This window comes from Podarcis gaigeae (assembly GCF_964106915.1).
Source record: "Podarcis gaigeae genome assembly, chromosome: 9".
NCBI classification, from domain to species: Eukaryota; Metazoa; Chordata; class Lepidosauria; order Squamata; family Lacertidae; genus Podarcis; species Podarcis gaigeae.
Window position 1 is genome coordinate 77,799,014 of NC_139685.1, and position 17,737 is coordinate 77,816,750.

The 17,737-nt window shown below is 48.5% G+C and overlaps 1 protein-coding gene across 1 annotated transcript; it reads right to left on the minus strand.

The window, feature by feature from the left end:
* Nucleotides 1-603: 603 nt before the first annotated feature.
* Nucleotides 604-5,411, minus strand: AP5S1 (adaptor related protein complex 5 subunit sigma 1). The gene is made up of 3 exons (XM_083757195.1): nt 5,320-5,411; nt 3,892-4,080; nt 604-2,274 (listed from the first exon to the last, which is right to left on the minus strand). The coding sequence occupies exons 2-3, from the start codon at nt 4,062-4,064 to the stop codon at nt 1,848-1,850; spliced, it is 600 nt and encodes a 199-aa protein (XP_083613321.1). The 5' UTR covers nt 4,065-4,080; nt 5,320-5,411; the 3' UTR covers nt 604-1,847.
* Nucleotides 5,412-17,737: the final 12,326 nt, after the last annotated feature.

Below are 17,737 nucleotides of genomic sequence, written 5' to 3' on the forward strand. Positions count from 1 at the left end.
TTTTTAATATTTAATGCTGTATTGTTTTTAACACTCGACTGGGAGCCGCCCAGAGTGGCCTGGGGGAACTCAGCCAGATGGGCGGGGTAAAGATAATAAATTATTATTATTATTATTATTATTAGATAACCCCTCCTGCCCAGGGGGGCGGTGCCAACCACTTTGCAAACCACCAGTCTAGTTTCTTCTCACACACATGGCCACCTCTCCAGGATGCTTTAGCTGAGATTCCTACACAGCTGGGGGTTGGACTAGATGTTTCTTGCTGCGGTCCCAATTCTACCATTCTACTTCTCTGTCCTCCATGCAGGCAACCAAACTGCATGATCAGAGCTCAAGGACCAATTGCAGCCAGGCAAAATCCCTCAAGGAGGCACGAAGCAGGGCTGGAGATGGGTGTGGCAGAGTCTCAAGGGCCAGGCAGAAAGACTCAGAGGGCCACATTTCTGATGATTCTCCATCCCTGATTTATGCCATATGCTTTGAACACTGAAAAACCACAGCTATGTTTTATTATTCGAGGCAATTACAACAGCAACTCTCCTAACAATTTCACCAGTCGGGGCCTGTTCCAAGGGAGCAGAGGGGAAATCAGAACTTGAGTTTTGTCATATAATCTTTTAGAGGACTGGGAATTGATGGAGGAAGAAGCGAAAGAAACGATGATTGAATGGACTCAGGATCTCGGACATACTATCCATCTAGAGCAATGGGAGAAACTCTGGCGAGAGGATATACGATTTACTGCCTCATATACAATTAAAGAAAATTTTGTCAAGATGTTCTGTAGGTGGTACTTAATGCCAGTTAAGTTGGCAAAGATATATAAATTGAAATCCAACCTCTGCTGGAGATGTGGTGGAGAAATAGGAACAGCAATACATATGTGGTGGAGGTGTGAGGCAATTAAGAAATTCTGGATAGTAGTACATGAAGAACTAAAGAAGATGTTGAAAATATCAATAACAAAGAAATCAGAGACATATCTCCTTGGATTGAAAGATGAAGAGATACCACAAGGGGAAGAAAGAATTTTTCTATATGCAAGTACAGCTGCTGGAATAGTGATTGCTGCTAGGTGGAAGTCACAAACTATACCCACAAAGGAGGAACAGATTTGTAAACTAAATGAATATTTAATTTTGGCAAAATTAACTGCTATAATAAGAAATCAGTCGAATCAAAAATTAAAAAGGGGGTGGAAATGTTTTGATGAATATATGGCAAAATATTGCTCAAAAAAAGATATGCTAATATGCCTAGATTAAAATGCGGAGTACTGGATGGAAGAACAATTCATAAGGAAAGATAATAAGAATATGTAGATGATTTGAGAAGGTTGTAGAATGCAAAGATTATTGTAAATTGTATAATGTGGAGGAAATCGAGTGGAGGCGGAGGGAAGTGGGAGAAAGTAGAAAAGAATAATATAATGGAGGAAATATAAATGTAAAGGGGAGGAAATGGTGTTGGTTTTGGTACATCTGTATTGTAATGTAATATGTGAAAACCAATAAAAAAGGGGGGGGAAGAACTCGAGTTTTTTGGCAGAGATAAGTCTCTGAAGCCCCATCTCCTCTTCTTCCTCCTCTTTCTTCTCCACCATGCCGTGTGCCGTGTGACGTTGCTGTTGCACAGAGCACATTTCACCCACCTGCAGCCCCTCTGGGTGCTTGGGACTACAAATCCCATTGTCCAGTGCTGGATGTGGACGATGGGAATTGTAGTCCCAAGCGCTCCGAGGGGCTGCAGGCAGGTCCAGGCTGGCATACGCAGCATGCAGCAAACTAGGTGACCCATCCACAGCTGCCCACGGCCGTTCAAGCTTCCATCCCTTTGGAGATCTTTCATTTGCAAAGCGCCGCACTGGCCTCTCTCTCCAGGCCCAGCGCGAACTGGTCGTTCAGGAAGAGCAGCTGCCCGTGCGGCAGGAACTTGTGGAGAAGGACCTCTGTCCTGTCGGCCTTGAGGACGACGTCGCTCCCTGAGCTCAGCAGCTTGAGGTGGTCGACGAGGGTCTTGGCAAGGTGCTTCAAGGTGCTCTCGGCCAGCAGGAGGTTCTCGTGGGGGTCGCAGACCAGAGCGAAGCCCAGGCACTGGATGCCCAGCCACAGAACAGTCTTGTCCTCAGAGAAGGGGTCCCCCATGGGGAGGCGGAAGACCCCCGACGGGGCATCCTGGAGAGAAATGGGTTCGTCAGGGAGCTGGGCTAGGTGCTCGGACTGAGGCTTCCCGGAGGCTTGCTGGTGGAGTTTGCAGGCTGACTCCACTTGCCTGTGAATGGAGAGGAAACAGAGTTTTGAAGTTTATCGGAGGGAGCTTTCCTTCCACGAAGGTGGCAGTGGAGAGAAAGAGACGCAATAAAATAGTGTGCATAAAAAGAGCAGTGCTCGATCAGCCCAATGGCCTACCTTGTCCAGCATCCTGTTCTCACAGTGGCTCACCTGTGGGAGACCAACAAACCACTACAGTGGTACCCTGGTTCTCAAACTTAATCTGTTCCGGAAGTCCGTTCCGAAACCAAAGCGTTCCAAAACCAAGGTGCGCTTTCCCATAGAAAGTAATGCAAAACGGATTAATCCGTTCCAGACTTTTAAAAACAACCCCTAAAACAGCAAGTTAACATGAATTTTACTATCTTAACGAAACCATTGATCCATAAAATGAAAGCAATAAGACAGAACAGTGGTACCTCTGGATGCGAACGGGATCCGTTCCAGAGCCCCGTTCACATCCTGAAGCGAACGCAACCCGCGTTCGCGCGTCTGCATGTGTGTGGGTCGTGATTCTCCGCTTCCACGTATGCACATGATGTCATTTTGAGTGTCTGCACATGCACAAGCGGTGAAACCCAGAAGTAACATGCTCCGTTACTTCTGGCTCGCCACGGAGCACAACCCGAAAAAGAAGAAGATGAAGAGTTTGGATTTGATATCCCGCCTTTCATTCTCTTTAAAGGAGTCTCCAAGCGGCTCACAATCTCCTTTCCCTTCCTCCCCCACAACAAACACTCTGTGAGGTGAGTGGGGCTGAGAGACTTCAGAGAAGTGTGACTGGCCCAAGGTCACCCAGCAGCTGCATGTGGAGGAGCGGAGACGCGAACCCGGTTCCCCAGATTAGGTGACTGCCGCTCTTAGCCACTACACCACACTGGCTATTTCAACCCGAGGTATGACTGTATTGTAAATGATAAAAAAAAATTAAAAATGTTTTCTTACCTGCACTGATGATAGTCATTGTTTGGATGGGGGGCTTTTATCCATTTCCACAGTCACACAATCAATCAATCAATCAATTGATAAACTGAACTGAGTTGATGAGCTGAACTGGGTTCCACACAGTCACAAAAACAAATGAACCGAAAAAGCCTCAAAAACAAAAGCGCAAAATAAATAGCAAAACTTAATCTGTTCCGGAATTCCGTTTGACTTCTGAAATGTTCAAAAACCAGGGTGCAGCTTCTGATTGGCCCTGGAAACAATAGCCAACAGACACATCAGACGTTCGGCTTCTGAAAAACGTTAAAAAACCGGAACACTTCTGGGTTTTCGGAGTTTAGGAACCAAGGCGTTTGAGAACCAAGGCACCACTGTAGATGGTGGGGTGGGAGAGCTTGGGGGGTGGGATTCACACCTGTTCAACCAATGCGCCCCTTTGGTTCCAGACAGTACATGTGTAGATGAGTCTTAAAAGCCTGGGACACAAATTTTCATGGCCCTGTAGCGGCTATGGTGGCTCATTCACCAGAAGTGACGTATTTAACATTAATTATGGAAGTTTATATTCCGTTCTGACCAAACTAAGCCTCCTGCTGTACATTTTCCACTAGGAGGCTGAGTTAGGTCAGAATCACGTACACAATTCCAGAGCACAGCATGCAGGTTGCGTTACCTGGCGACGGCCAGGATCTGCTCCTTCTTGCGCAGCCGCTCCTTCTCGCGATCCTGGGGACCAGCATCTTCCAACCCTTCAGGGCCGAAGACCCTGGAATAGAGTACTCGGCAGCAGCCGGCCTCTTCCCCGGGTCGGCAGCGTAACGTCTGGATGAAGAAGGCGTGGACCATGGCGGGACGCTGGGCACTGGGAGAGAACACAGGATAGCTCAGTCGGTAAAGTAGACTCTTTTTCCAATAATTTTTTATTGTTTTCTTTACATATGCTTTCTTACCATACATTAAAAGACACCTGCTTCTGGGAGAAAAGCAATGACAAACCTAGACAGCATCTTAAAAAGCAGAGACATCACCTTGCTGACAAAGGTCTGTATAGTTAAAGCTCTGGTTTTCCCAGTAGTGATGTATGGAAGTGAGAGCTGGACCATAAAGAAGGCTGATCGCCGAATAATTGATGCTTTTGAATTATGGTGCTGGAGGAGACTCTTGAGAGTCCCATGGACTGCAAGAAGATCAAACCTATCCATTCTGAAAGAAATCAGCCCTGAGTGCTCACTGGAAGGACAGATCCTGAAGCTGCGGCTCCAATACTTTGGCCACCTCATGAAAAGAAAAGACTCCCTGAGCCTATATGTTGAAGAATGTATGGTTGTTGTTGTTCAGTTGTTTAGTCGTGACCGACTCTTCATGACCCCCTGGACCAGAGCACGCCAGGCACTCCTGTCTTCCACTGCCTCCCTTATGCTGGTCTCTTCGAGAACACTGTCTAACCATCTCATCCTCTGTCGTCCCCTTCTCCTTGTGCCCTCCATCTTTCCCAGCATCAGGGTCTTTTCCAGGGAGTCTTCTCTTCTTATGAGGTGGCCAAAGTCTCAGAGCCTCAGCTTCAGGATCTGTCCTTCCAGTGAGCACTCAGGGCTGATTTCCTTCAGAATGGAGAGGTTTGATCTTCTTGCAGTCCATGGGACTCTCAAGAGTCTCCTCCAGCACCAGAATTCAAAAGCATCCATTCTTTGGCGATCAGCCTTCTTGATGGTCCAGCTTCCATACATCAGTAGTTCGAGTCTTACATTGCGGTAAAAGATTTCTGCATGGCAGGAGGTCAGACTAGATGACCCTCAGGCTCCTTCCAACTCTATGATTCCAGTCATAGCCCTACGCTCCATGAATTTGCATCTGAACCTTGGGAAATGAATTTGCAGCAACCTTGGGAAAATATCCACTGACAGGCACCTTTTCTTCTCCAGGTTCAGAGGCAGAGACTGGGTGGGAATTCCTTAGCTGAGATCACTGCAGAACTAGATCTGATCCACGCTCCCTCCCAGCTCTAACCACTGAGCAACACTGCCTCTCCTGCGAAGAGCCACCCGCGGAACCTTCTGCCACTGGAGCATTGTCAGCCCCCCCCCTCTACGCCCCCACTGACCCGTCTTCCCGGCGGCAGCGGCCAGAAGCTCCCGGACCCTCCGAGAAGCGAAGGCGAAGCTGCAAAGCAGCTGCTTCTAAAGGGGAGGAAATGGAGAAACTACATTTCCCAGCATGCCGCGCGGGTTGAAAGTGGGCGCAGCCGCCCGCTGGAGCGTTCCGCTATGCACTCTGGGAGATGTAGTTTTGTGGCACAAAGCTGGCCGCCCGTCCTGACTGCCGCTTCCTTTCGCCAAATGCGCATGCGTCTGCCTGTTATTCTTACTATGATTGGCTAAAGGGCTAAAGGAGGCGCGGCTTCACAATTTCCGGGTCCACAGAGCGGTGGGCGTATCCCAAGTGCGAGTGGCAGGCGCTCGGCCAATAGGAGGAAAGGGGAGGCTTAGGGGGCAGGAGGCGGGGAAAGTCTCCCAAAGGGAGCAGGCGCTGATTGGGCCGCGGTTCTGATAGACAAGGCTGTACCCTCCAACGATTGGCTAGTCCTTCAGAATGCAAATTTAGACTGGATTTTGGATGGGTTTGAGCCTTTTGATCAGGCATAGGCGAACTCTGCCTTCCAGCTGTTTGGGGACTACTACTCCCATCATCCCTGACCACTGGTCCTGTTAGCTAGGGATGATGGGAGTTGTAGTCCCTAAACATCTGGAGGGCTGAGTTTGCCTATGCCTGCCTTTGATCTTTTCCTTTTCACAGCTTTGGGTGGGTTTTGGATGCATTTTGAAGTAAATTCCTCCCCACAATGAACTCCTGCAAGGGAATAGGTTTGCAAGAGCAGCAGGAGACCCTCCCCTGACCCTGATGGCTCAGAATCATCCAAATCCCAGCCTTTCCCTCTCTCTCCTGCTTTAATCAAAATAAATTGATTGTATATATATATATATATAAAGGTCTGCTGCCAACAACTTGTTTGTGCTATCTAAATGACCCACAGCACCCAGCAATAAAACGGCTAGCACATTTGCAAAGCTAAGCAGGGTCCTGTATGGTTTCAAACTGGATGGGAGACAGGATGTTGAGATTCCTGCATTGCAGGGGGTTGGCCTAGATGACCCTCAAGGTCTCTTCCAACTCTACAATTCTATTATTCTAACTCATTTGTAAGATCTAAGTGACCCAGGTCACATCCACACACACCACACATTGAACACGCATAAAGCACATGTTGTTGTTGTTGAGTTCTTTAGTTGTGTCCGACTCTTCGTGCCCCCCTGGATCAGAGCACGCCAGGCACTCCTGTCTTCCACTGCCTCCCGCAGTTTAGTCAAACTCATGCTGGTAGCTTCGAGAACACTGTCCCACCATCTCGTCCTCTGGCGTCCCCTTCTCCTTGTGCCCTCCATCTTTCCCAGCATCAGGGTCTTTTCCAGGGAGTCTTCTCTTTTCATGAGGTGGCCAAAGTCTTGGAGCCGCAGCTTCAGGATCTGTCCTTCCAGGGAGCACTCAGGGCTGATTTTCTTCAGAATGGATAGGTTTGATCTTCTTGCAGTCCATGGCACACTCAAGAGTCTCCTCCAGCACCAGAATTCAAAAGCATCCATTCTTCGGCAATCAGCCTTCTTGATGGTCCAGCTCTCACCTCCATACATCACTACTGGGAAAACCATGGCTTTAACTATATGGACCTTTGTTGGCAAGGTGATGTACATAGCTTCTCCCAAAGAGGCCTGGGAACTGCAGAGAGCCACAATTCCCAGCACCCTTAGCAAACTACAGTTCCCAGCATCTTTTGGGTAGAAACCATGTGCTTTAAAGCTTTGGTGTGGGTGTGACCCTATTTGCAAAAGGACAGAACAACATTGTCAGTTGTCAGCCAGCAGGGGGAGCTCCAAGATTGGGTTTGCAACCTGCCACAGTCTTAAATCCAATAAACACACAAGGGGTAACCGGCGGTACGTTTGAAAAAATAATATATACTATTCATTGTATTGAATTGTAGATTTCAACAGAAATAACTCATAAAGTTCAACGAAAAATGTAGAAGACCCTTCTACTATGATATAAGATCCACTGTCCTGTGATATCATATATGAGTTTGTACTACTTATGAAGCCCAAGACGGCGAAACAAGGATAATATTCCGGAAATCCTTGTCTTAGACTCTGTGAAAGGATTCTGTGGAACTGCAACAACCTTTTGTGTGGATTGTTGGACTTTATGAACAGACAGGAATAGACACTTTCACATGTATGGACCTTATGCATAAACTGATTAGAGAATGAACTGATCCACTGGGTCTTCTACTTTTTTCGTTGAACTTTATGAACTACTTCTGTTGAAATCTACAATTCAATACAATGAGTAGTATATATTATTTGTTCAAACGTACAGCCGGGTACGTCTTGTGTGTTTATTGAATATGTTTCACATAACCAGAGGTTTGTTGTTGTTTTGCACAGTCTTAAATCCAGCATGATTTGAAATTTCAAATGGAGAGCCAGTGATGCCAAAAACGTAGAAAAGAGAGAAGCAAAATACATTCACTGCAATCCACTAAATTCACATTAAACAATTAGAATTCATAGTATACCCACACTTGTTTTCAAATTTGGGTTTTAGTTGCCTTCCATCTCTTAATCTTATGTATTCAGGTCATTTAGTAATTGGGCTGATTCCTAAACTTTCTTGTCCAGTCTCCCCCTGTTACAGGTTTTTTGCTCTGATTATATATACCGCATAGCTATGATTTCTGCATTGCAGGGGGTGAGACAAGATGGCCCTTGGGGACTCTACAATTCTATGGTTTGCCATAATTGATTTAGCAACTGTCAAAAATAAGAAAACATTATAACTCAGGCCTTAAGCATCCCAGAATACTATGCTTCTATAAAAGCTTCAAGCTTTAGTTCATATTCAACTGCTGTTTGAATTCCAGCTAAGTTCAATTCAAAATAGACCTGCTGAAATTAGGGGCTCAAAGCTTGTCATAGCCATTAATTTAAATGGCCCTACTCTACTCTGGTAAACGTTAGATAAGGATACGGAAAGAGCCCTGTAGCTGGATCAGGCCAAAGGGGCGCATCTTAACACGAGTCAACAGTGTGATGATGCAGCAGCAAAAATAAGCGAGTGCTTTTGCACACACACAAAAGCAACTTTTTCTTAGTAATAGTAATAATAATATGTCCCCTGAATCTCCTATGCTATGATGGAAGCCTGCCTGTTTTGCACCACCATGCCCTGAAAGGCTGCAAAAATCAAAGCAGCGGAAACTAGGAAATTGCAAGGGTTCTTTGAACTTATTCCCCTATCCAGCACAGGAGCAGTTTTAGAAGGTGACTTTCCTTTCCATTTGCCTGCTGTCAAAGTTTCCCTCCCAAATAAATGCCTGTGTGTGTGTGTGTGTGTGTGTGTGTGTGTGTGTGTGTGTGTGTGTCTCACTGCAAGAGGAGGCTCAACGCAGAAAAGCAAGACCAGGCTTGAAAGTTGTGCCTTTGGGAGAACTTTAGAGGAGGTTACGAATTTTCAGACACTCCCTCAGTTCGCTTCCCACGCTTCTCCTTGCCTGGGGGCCAAGACTCCCAAGTCCAGCTCCTCCCCTTCAGAGTAGGGAGCCAAACCAGGGAGGGTGCAGCTTCTTAACCCTTCTTGTGCTTCTCCGCTAACTCCTGGCGGTTTCCAGAGAGGCTTTTTTAAAGGACTGTGCAAAAGAGGACTTTGGTTTTCTCAAGGGGTCAGCAGTCACGCATCCTTGCCCACTATGAGAAAGTCTTCAGGGGTGGGTGGGGACAGGAGGAAGCATGGTGTAGTGGTTAGAGTGTTCGACTGGGAGCCTGGGTTCCAATCCCCACCAACGCATGAAGCTGCTTTGCTTGACCCTGGGCTGCTCAGCATCTCCTGGCAGAGTCCACCTTGCAAGGTTGTTGTGAGGGAGAACAAAAACCGTATGGTGCAAAAGGGGGGGGAGTGAAATGCACTTAATTATCGAGGGCGGAGGGAGAGAGTTGCTCTTTCTTTATTTCCCAAAATTTTGCAGGCAAGATGGGAGGGGATGGAGAGGGGAAGGCAACGTTTTGGCTGCCGAGTCAAGGTGTCCTGGAAAAGGTGAAGACGGCAAGAGATGAAGGTTAGTTCTAGGCTGGTTTATCAGAAGAGGTTCCCTCCAGTCCCCATATTAAGGAACAAATTCTGCTCAAAATTTCTGATCTGTTTCCTACATAGACACGCACATGTTTCAGACGTCATATCAAGAAGATTGTTGCCTCTTTGAGCCCATTTTGCAGGGTTGCCAACTGCTGGTGGTGAGGACAGGTTTGTATGCAAAAAGAACAGAGTGGAGTTAAAAAAAAAAGTTGGCAACCCTCTTTCTCTTGTTTATGTCTTCTCTCTACATCTCTTTTAAATCAGAACCAGTGAAGGTGGTGAAGGTCCTGTGTGAGTGTCTGGAGGTGGTTGGAGGATGGATGGCGGCTAACAGGTTGAGGTTGAATCCTGACAAGACAGAAGTACTGTTTTTGGGGGACAGGAGGCGGGCAGATGTGGAGGATTCCCTGGTCCTGAATGGGGTAATTGTGCCCCGAAGGACCAGGTGCGCAGCCTGGGAGTCATTCTGGACTCACAGCTGTCCATGGAGGCGCGGGTCAGTTCTGTGTCCAGGGCAGCTGTCTCCCAGCTCTATCTGGTACGCAGGATGGGACCATACCTGCCCGCGGACTGTCTCGCCAGAGTGGTGCATGCTCTAGTTATCTCTCACTTGGACTACTGCCATGCGCTCTACGTGGGGCTACCTTTGAAGGTGACCCAGAAACTGCAACTAATCCAGAATGTGGCAGCTAGACTGGTGACTGGGAGTGGCCGCCGGGACCACATAACACTGATCCTGAAAGACCTACATTGGCTCCCAGTACGTTTCCAAGCACAATTCAAAGTGTTGGTGCTGACCTTTAAAGCCCTAAATGGCCTCAGTCCAGTAGATCTGAAGGAGCATCTCCACCCCCATCATTCAGCCCGGACACCGAGGTCCAGCTCCGAGGGCCTTCTGGCGGTTCCCTTGCTGCGAGAAGTGAGGTTACAGGGAAGCAGGCAGAGGGCCTTCTCGGTAGTGGCACCCGCCCTGTGGAACGCCCTCCCTTCAGATGTCAAGGAAATAAGCAGCTATCCTATCTTTAAAAGACATCTGAAGGCAGCCCTGTTTAGGGAAGTTTTTAATATTTGATGCTGTATCGTTTTTAACACTCGATTGGGAGCTGCCCAGAGTGGCTGGGGAAACTCAGACAGATGGGCGGGGTATAAATAAATTCTAACTCTAATTCTAAAATTCTTATTCTTATTCACACCGCCTGCCATGTTCCCATCAGCCTTCCCTGTTGCCATTCCTTCACTGAAGTTTTATTCCCCCCCGCAGTCTCTCCCTATTTAGAATTCTCCATTATTTGAGGGTAGCGTTCTTTCCCAAGCCTTGTGCTTAAAATCCTGAGCCCTGGGGGTGGTTTGCTCTTTGGCAAAAAGTGAATAATAAACATTTTCTTTTCATTGCAGGCCTCAGGAGAAAGCATGGCCAGGCAACAAGAAGTGCAGAAATAGTATTTCTCAAGTTTGTCCCTGTGTGTGTTTGCAAATGAATTATGACCTGTTCTCTCCACTGCAATAAACTTGACTCCAGTTAAATTACAGAACCCAAACCATTGCGACTCCTCTGCCACACACCTCTTAACCTGTCATGAAATAAAATCGTGCCAAGTGGCCAGGGGGAAAAAATACCAATCACGGGACAGAGAGATCCGAAGCCTTTGCAGGATGGGATTTGTGATTTTAGAAGGCGGAGAAGGTCCTGTTCTCCAGCGTGGGATGAAGGGAAAGGGCCTCTCTCCAGTCACATGAAGGAAGGTCCCATGTGCGAGGTTTGAAGACCAAGTGCGGTGGCTTAGCACAAGAGTGATTCACAATTCCGGGAAGACTTGGCACAGAGTCCGGAAACCCGAGATCTAAAGCTGAGCAGGAAGGGCCTGCCCTCCCCGCCGTACTTCTGCAAAAGTCAGCCAAATTCACATTGCAGGGCCACGTGAGAGGGTTTCCCTCAGCCTCACACGTGGCTCTCTGCCCTCCAAAAAGAGCCATTATTTAAACCCAAACATCCCCCTGCTGCAAAACAACATCCTTGTTATATACGACCATGGTTGTCCCTGGGGTTGTTGGTTTTTGTATACTTCTCGTCAGTGGCGTAGCGTGGGGGGTGCAGGGGGAGCCGGCCGCACCGGGCGCAACATCTGGGGGTTAGGGTTAGGGGGCGCAAATCCACGGGTTAGGGGGTGCAAATTACTTGCCTTGCCCCGGGTGCTGACAACCCACGCTACCCCACTGCTTCTCGTTGGTGTTTTGTGCATATGTATATACAGTGGTACCTCGGGTTACGTACTTAATTCGTTCCGGATGTCCGTTCTTAACCTGAAACTGTTCTTAACCTGAAGCACCACTTTAGCTAATGGGGCCTCCTGCTGCCGCCGCACCGCTGGAGCACAATTTCTGTTCTCATCCTGAAGCAAAGTTCTTAATCCGAGGTAATATTTCTGGGTTGGCAGAGTCTGTAACCTGAAGCGTATGTAACCTGAAGCATATGTAACCCGAGGTACCACTGTATATAGACAGACATCTCGCAAACACACACATTTATTATTTCCTAAAATGTATACGCCACTTGATTGTCAAAAGCAAAGAAACCTCAAAACAGTTTACTACAAGGCAGTTATTTGTTAAAAAAACCCAAAACGATCAAAAAGATTAAAACCAGCCATAAACTAAGACACACACCAACATTCTAGCTAACTAGGTTGGCTTGCCCAGTGCTATTTTCCTAGGAAAAGAGGTGCCAGAGCTCACCATGACCTCCTGCCCTCTTAGAATGGCCAAGGTACCTACCTGAGAGGTGCTGGAGCTGAGCTCTGGCTGGGGGGGGGGAACACTGGGTTTGTGTAAATAAAAATGTTTTCAAGGGTGTGGTGAAGGAGCCTGCCTGATCTCAAGTGGCAGGGAGTTCCAAAGTATAGGCACTGCCACACTCAACAGTTGAGTTCTTACCAACGTGGAACGGGTATTAGGTGGCACCTGTAACAGTTCCAGTTCTGATGATCAAAGCAGCCAAGAGGTCGTATCTGGGGTAAGGCGATCTCACAGGTAAACTGGTCCCGTTGCTGAAGGCTTGTGTACTAACAGTTGTAGAATCATACAGTTGGAAGGGACCCTGAGGATCATCTAGTCCAACCCCCTGCAATGCAGGAATACGCAGCTGTCCCATATGGGGATCAAACCTGCTACCTTGGTGTTATCAATGCCATGTGCAATCCTGCTGAACTATCCAGGCTTGTTGTTATTTTTATGTCCTGTCTTTTGCCCTAACAGGGACTCAGGGCAGCTTATAGGTAAAATAATAACAGCTAAAAACACTTACACAGGAATAGAATTAAAACTATGGTTTTACACCATGAACCCTAAATACCCCCAGAATCACACTGCTATTATCTGCTAGAGTCCTGTCTAGTCAAATTGCGTGGGATCAATTCCAATCTGTTACCCCCAAGGATGTGGACAGGCTCCTTGGACGAGTGAAGCCAACCACCTGTCTCCTGGATCCTTGCCCATCCTGGCTTATAAAAGCAAGCTGGGAAGGGCTGGGCGATGGGCTTCGGGGGTGGTGAATGCTTCCCTCCGTGAGGGAGCCTTCCCAGACCCGCTGAAAGAGGCGGTTATTAAACCGCTTCTTAAAAAAAACATCTTTAGATGCGGCCACGATGGCCAACTATCACCCAGTCTCAAATCTTCCATTCTTGGGCAAGGTGATTGAGCGGGTGGTTGCTGAACAACTCCAGGCATGCCTGGAAGAAGCGGACCATTTGGATCCCTTCCAGTCGGGATTCAGGCCGCATCATGGGACTGAAACTGCCTTGGTCGCACTGGCTGATGATCTCCGGCGGGCTAGGGACAAAGGTGAGAGCTGTTTCCTAGTTCTGCTGGATCTCTCAGCGGCCTTTGACACCATCGACCATAACATCCTTCTGGACCGTCTGGAGGGGCTGGGAGCTGGGGGCACTGTCATACAGTGGTTCTGCTCCTTCCTCCTGGGCCATGTTCAGAAAGTGGTGGTGGGGGATGAGTGTTCAGACCCCTGGGCTCTCACTTGTGGGGTGCCTCAAGGTTCTGTCCTCTCCCCCATGCTTTTCAACATCTACATGCAGCCGCTGGGAGAGATCATCAGGGGGTTTGGGCTGGGTGTTCATCAGTATGCAGATGATACCCAGCTCTACCTCTCTTTCAAATCAGAACCAGTGAAGGTGGTGACGGTCCTGTGTGAGTGTCTGGAGGGGGTTGGAGGATGGATGGCAGCTAACAGGTTGAGATTGAATCCTGACAAGACAGAAGTACTGTTTCTGGGGGACAGGGGGCGGGCAGGTGTGGAGGATTCCCTGGTCCTGAATGGGGTAACTGTGCCCCTGAAGGACCAGGTGCGCAGCCTGGGAGTCATTTTGGACTTTAACTTTACTTCTCGCAGGGAGGGAACCTCCAGAAGGCCCTCGGAGCTGGACCTCAGTGTCTGAGCTGGATGATGGGGGTGGAGATGCTCCTTCAGGTATACTAGGCCAAGGCCGTTTAGGGCTTTCAAGGTCAGCACCAACACTTTGAATTTGCTCGGAAACGTACTGGGAGCCAATGTAGGTCTTTCAGGGCTGGTGTTATATGGTCTCGGCGGCCACTCCCAGTCACCAGTCTAGCTGCCACATTCTGGATTAGTTGTAGTTTCCGGGTCACCTTCAAAGGTAGCCCCACGTAGAGTGCATTGCAGTAGTCCAAGCGGGCGATAACTAGAGCATGCACCACTCTGGCAAGGCAGTCCACAGGCGGGGAGGGTCTCAGCCTGCATACCAGATGGAGCTGGGAGACAGCTGCCCAGGACACAGAATTGACCTGCGCCTCCATGGACAGCTCTGAGTCCAGAATGACTCCCAGGCTGCGCACCTGGTCCTTCAGGGACACAGTTACCCCATTCAGGACCAGGGAGTCCTCCACACCCGCCCGCCCCCCCCCCACATCCCCCCAAAACAGTACTTTTGTCTTGTCAGGATTCAACCTCCATCTGTTAGCTGCCATTCACCTAGGTTCCAAAGTGTACCTTTAAAAATGCACACCCAGAGACACACAGATATTGTATGCCTTCGCCTCCCCAGGAACCAGACTTCCATTTCCAAATCAAACCATTTCAGGTGTGGGGGGGGAACAATGATTTCTTTGCATGTGATGTGGAAATGTCTGCTGAGACAGGCTCATAGACCTACCCATTTGGCTTGGGCAGGGCATAGACCACACAGGCATCTGACTCCAAACCAGCGGGGGCGAAGTCAGTGGTGGGGCCTCCATTTAAGCCCAGAAGGCCCCACGCCCTTCTCTGTTTGTGGCTCCAGACACGCCTGCATTCCAGGCATAGTCCTCCCTTTCATGAATGGAAAAGCATCTCCCGTGTTAAAATGCAAACAGTCGGAGGAGAAGCAGTGTATTACTCATTCAGGGGTTGCACAAGTTTGCGGATTCTCACCTGGTGCCCTCCAAGTGTTTTGCCCTTCTGCAACTCCCACCAGGAGGGCGCCAGCTTGGGAGACAGCCAGATCACACATGCAGCTGTTTGTGTTTTTATTTTCTTTGCAAATGGTGCAGGTTCGCAAAGACCAGACAAAATTTAAGCCAGACAAAAGTGGTGAGTGAAACCCCTTGAAGGCCTCCTCAATTTAGGTCCAGGGAGCAATCTAACATTTTAAAGCAGAAAAAGCCTGGCAGGATCCTGACCCTTGCACCAGGTGTGTCCAAAAGGAGTGTCGGCTTTCAAAACCAGAGCGGGCACCTGAGACATTTGGTGCCCCAAGGCAGAGAAGCCATCATCATCTCCACCCTCCAGCAGTCAAGATGCCCAGGGCCACTCAGGTTATTTTGGTGCCTGAGGCCAAGCAAAAAAAGGAAAAACACAGCAGCAGTACATTAAATAGTAAAGGGATGCGGGTGGCGCTGTGGGTTAAACCATAGAGCCTAGGGTTTGCCGATCGGAAGGTCGGCGGTTCGAATCCCCGCGACGGGGTGAGCTCCCGTTTCTCGGTCCCTGCTCCTGCCCACCTAGCAGTTCGAAAGCACGTCAAAGTGCAAGTAGATAAATAGGTACCACTCTGGTGGGAAGGTAAATGGCGTTTCCGTGCGCTGCTCTGGTTCGCCAGAAGCAGCTTACTCATGCTGCCCACATGACCCGGAAGCTGTACGCCGGCTCCCTCGGCCAATAAAGCGAGATGAGCGCCACAGCCCCAGAGTCGGTCATGACTGGACCTAATGTTCAGGGGTCCCTTTACCTGATACCCCAAGTCAGCTACTTCATTCCATCTAATGGCAGGTTCAGGGCACTAGACTTTTCTCAGTCTGAGGGCCACAGTTTCCTTCTGGGAAACTTTCCAGGGGCCTCATGCAGCAGTTTTGGGGGCCATCTGTTAGTGATTCTCCAGTTGCGGTTCCCGCGTTGCTGGAGGGTTAGACTAGATGTCCTTTGGGGGTCCCTTCCAACTGCGCTATTCTACGGTTCACGCGAGAGAGGAGCAATGGATACAGCCCTTAACTTTCTACAGCGAGGCCTTATTCCAGACAGACGGAAGCCACGAGGTTTACACCTGGGCAAGCAATTTCATTCTGACCGGCTTTGGGGAAGGCTGTGCTAGCTAGAGCAGCAAGAGAGGAGTTCCACAGCCTTGCCAAGGTTTATTTTAAACTTTCCACATTGACGTGACCAAGGCTCCCTTCCAAGGCATGTGTTGGGACGGCTTCCCAACTTTTGCAGAGCTCACATCGGATTTTCCCCCAAAATGCTGCCAGCCAATCACGCAAGCGAAGGGTTTGGCTTTTTGAACAACTCTGGATAAAGCGGCACGTGGTTCTGTTCTGGGTGGGGTAGAGGCTTTTTGCTTCCCAAAAAACGTGAGCCACGTGAACTTCTGCCCGTTTTGGCAGCTGTCAATTGTAGGTTAGGGAAGCGCGTGCCAAGGAGGCCAGCAGAGGCAACGTGACACAAAGAGGCCGTTTAATTCCTGGTTTTAAAGTTTAAAAAGTTAACCGAGAGCTGCCAATTGGGATCTGCTGCGAATGCAGCTTATTTTGAAGGCTGTTTGGAAAACAACAGCGCTTTTTCTAACCATCACGAATTCAGTGGGGCTTGTTTATCGATTGCCTTCATAGCTCACCGCCCCTGCCCCCCCCCCAGCACTCTGGGTATTGTTGTCTCCCACAAAATCCCTGTGTGGAAGGAGCAGCCGGGAAACAGTGGATTAGCCAGAGTGAGCTTCATGGGCGAGTGGGGATTCGAACCCTGGTCTCCCAGGCCCTAGTGCTACACTCTAACCACTGCACCACACTGCCTTTGGACAGGATAGCTTCTGCAAGCTATCCTTTTGTGTTTTGATTGAATAAAGTCTCCAGCTAAGCCAAGCTTGCATTTCAGCAGGTTTAAGCCTTGCTAGCCTGTGCATTTAACATGGGGGAAAGCTGCACTGGGCTTGATTAGATTTACCTCCAAGTAAACATGTGCAAGATTTGCTCTTAAAACCCACATTTATAGATTCAATCAAGGCAAAACATATCATTACTACTCCTCCAAGCTAATTTGAACCTGGCAACCATCATTCATGTCTCTGCGGTCTCAGAACTGGACTAAATGAATGTTATTTGCAGGGAGCCGCCTTAGAAGATTTCAAATCTCATTGATACCATGGTTCCTAGTCCTCATGAAAGTTTTTATCATTTCTAGGAGGAAAGCTAGGATCCCACCTGCACAGACCAAACAATATTGGTTGGTGTGTGTGTGTGTGTGTGTTTCTACAGCTTTGAGAGATACCCCCAAGCAGCCATCCTATCCCTGCCAGCTATTTTTTGTGGGGGTGGCATATGAATTGAACATGGCAGTAGCAAAAGTAGATAAGAGGGCACAGATCCAAGGCCAAGTGCCTTGGGAGATGTGGAGGGGTGACAGGCCAGGCAGGAGACTGTCCTCCATAAACCCACATGGTCTACTCTAAGCAATGTGGGCAGTGCCAACAGCCCTTGAGTGTATTAAGAAACCAGGACAGCAAAGAAACCCGATGCCATGGTGAAACACCAAAGAGCTGGGCAGAAGTCGGGAGAAGTCTGCAGAAGTCGGCCAAATTCACAAAGAGCTGTAATTTATTTTGGGATAGCTGGTGCAAAAAATAAAAATAAACGAGAGCCCTGTGCAGTGCTTATTTTTCTAGAAAAATGTTTAGGGGTACTCTCATTTTCCTACTCATATCGAAATACTGCCCCCCATAAGGCCAAAGAGATTCACAAAATGTTTAGGGCTATGTGTACCCCTGCTTCCTTCCCCCAAGTAAAAAAGCACTAGCCCTGTGGAAAAATCACCAACCCCAGTCAAGTCGCATTCACACAATTGGGGG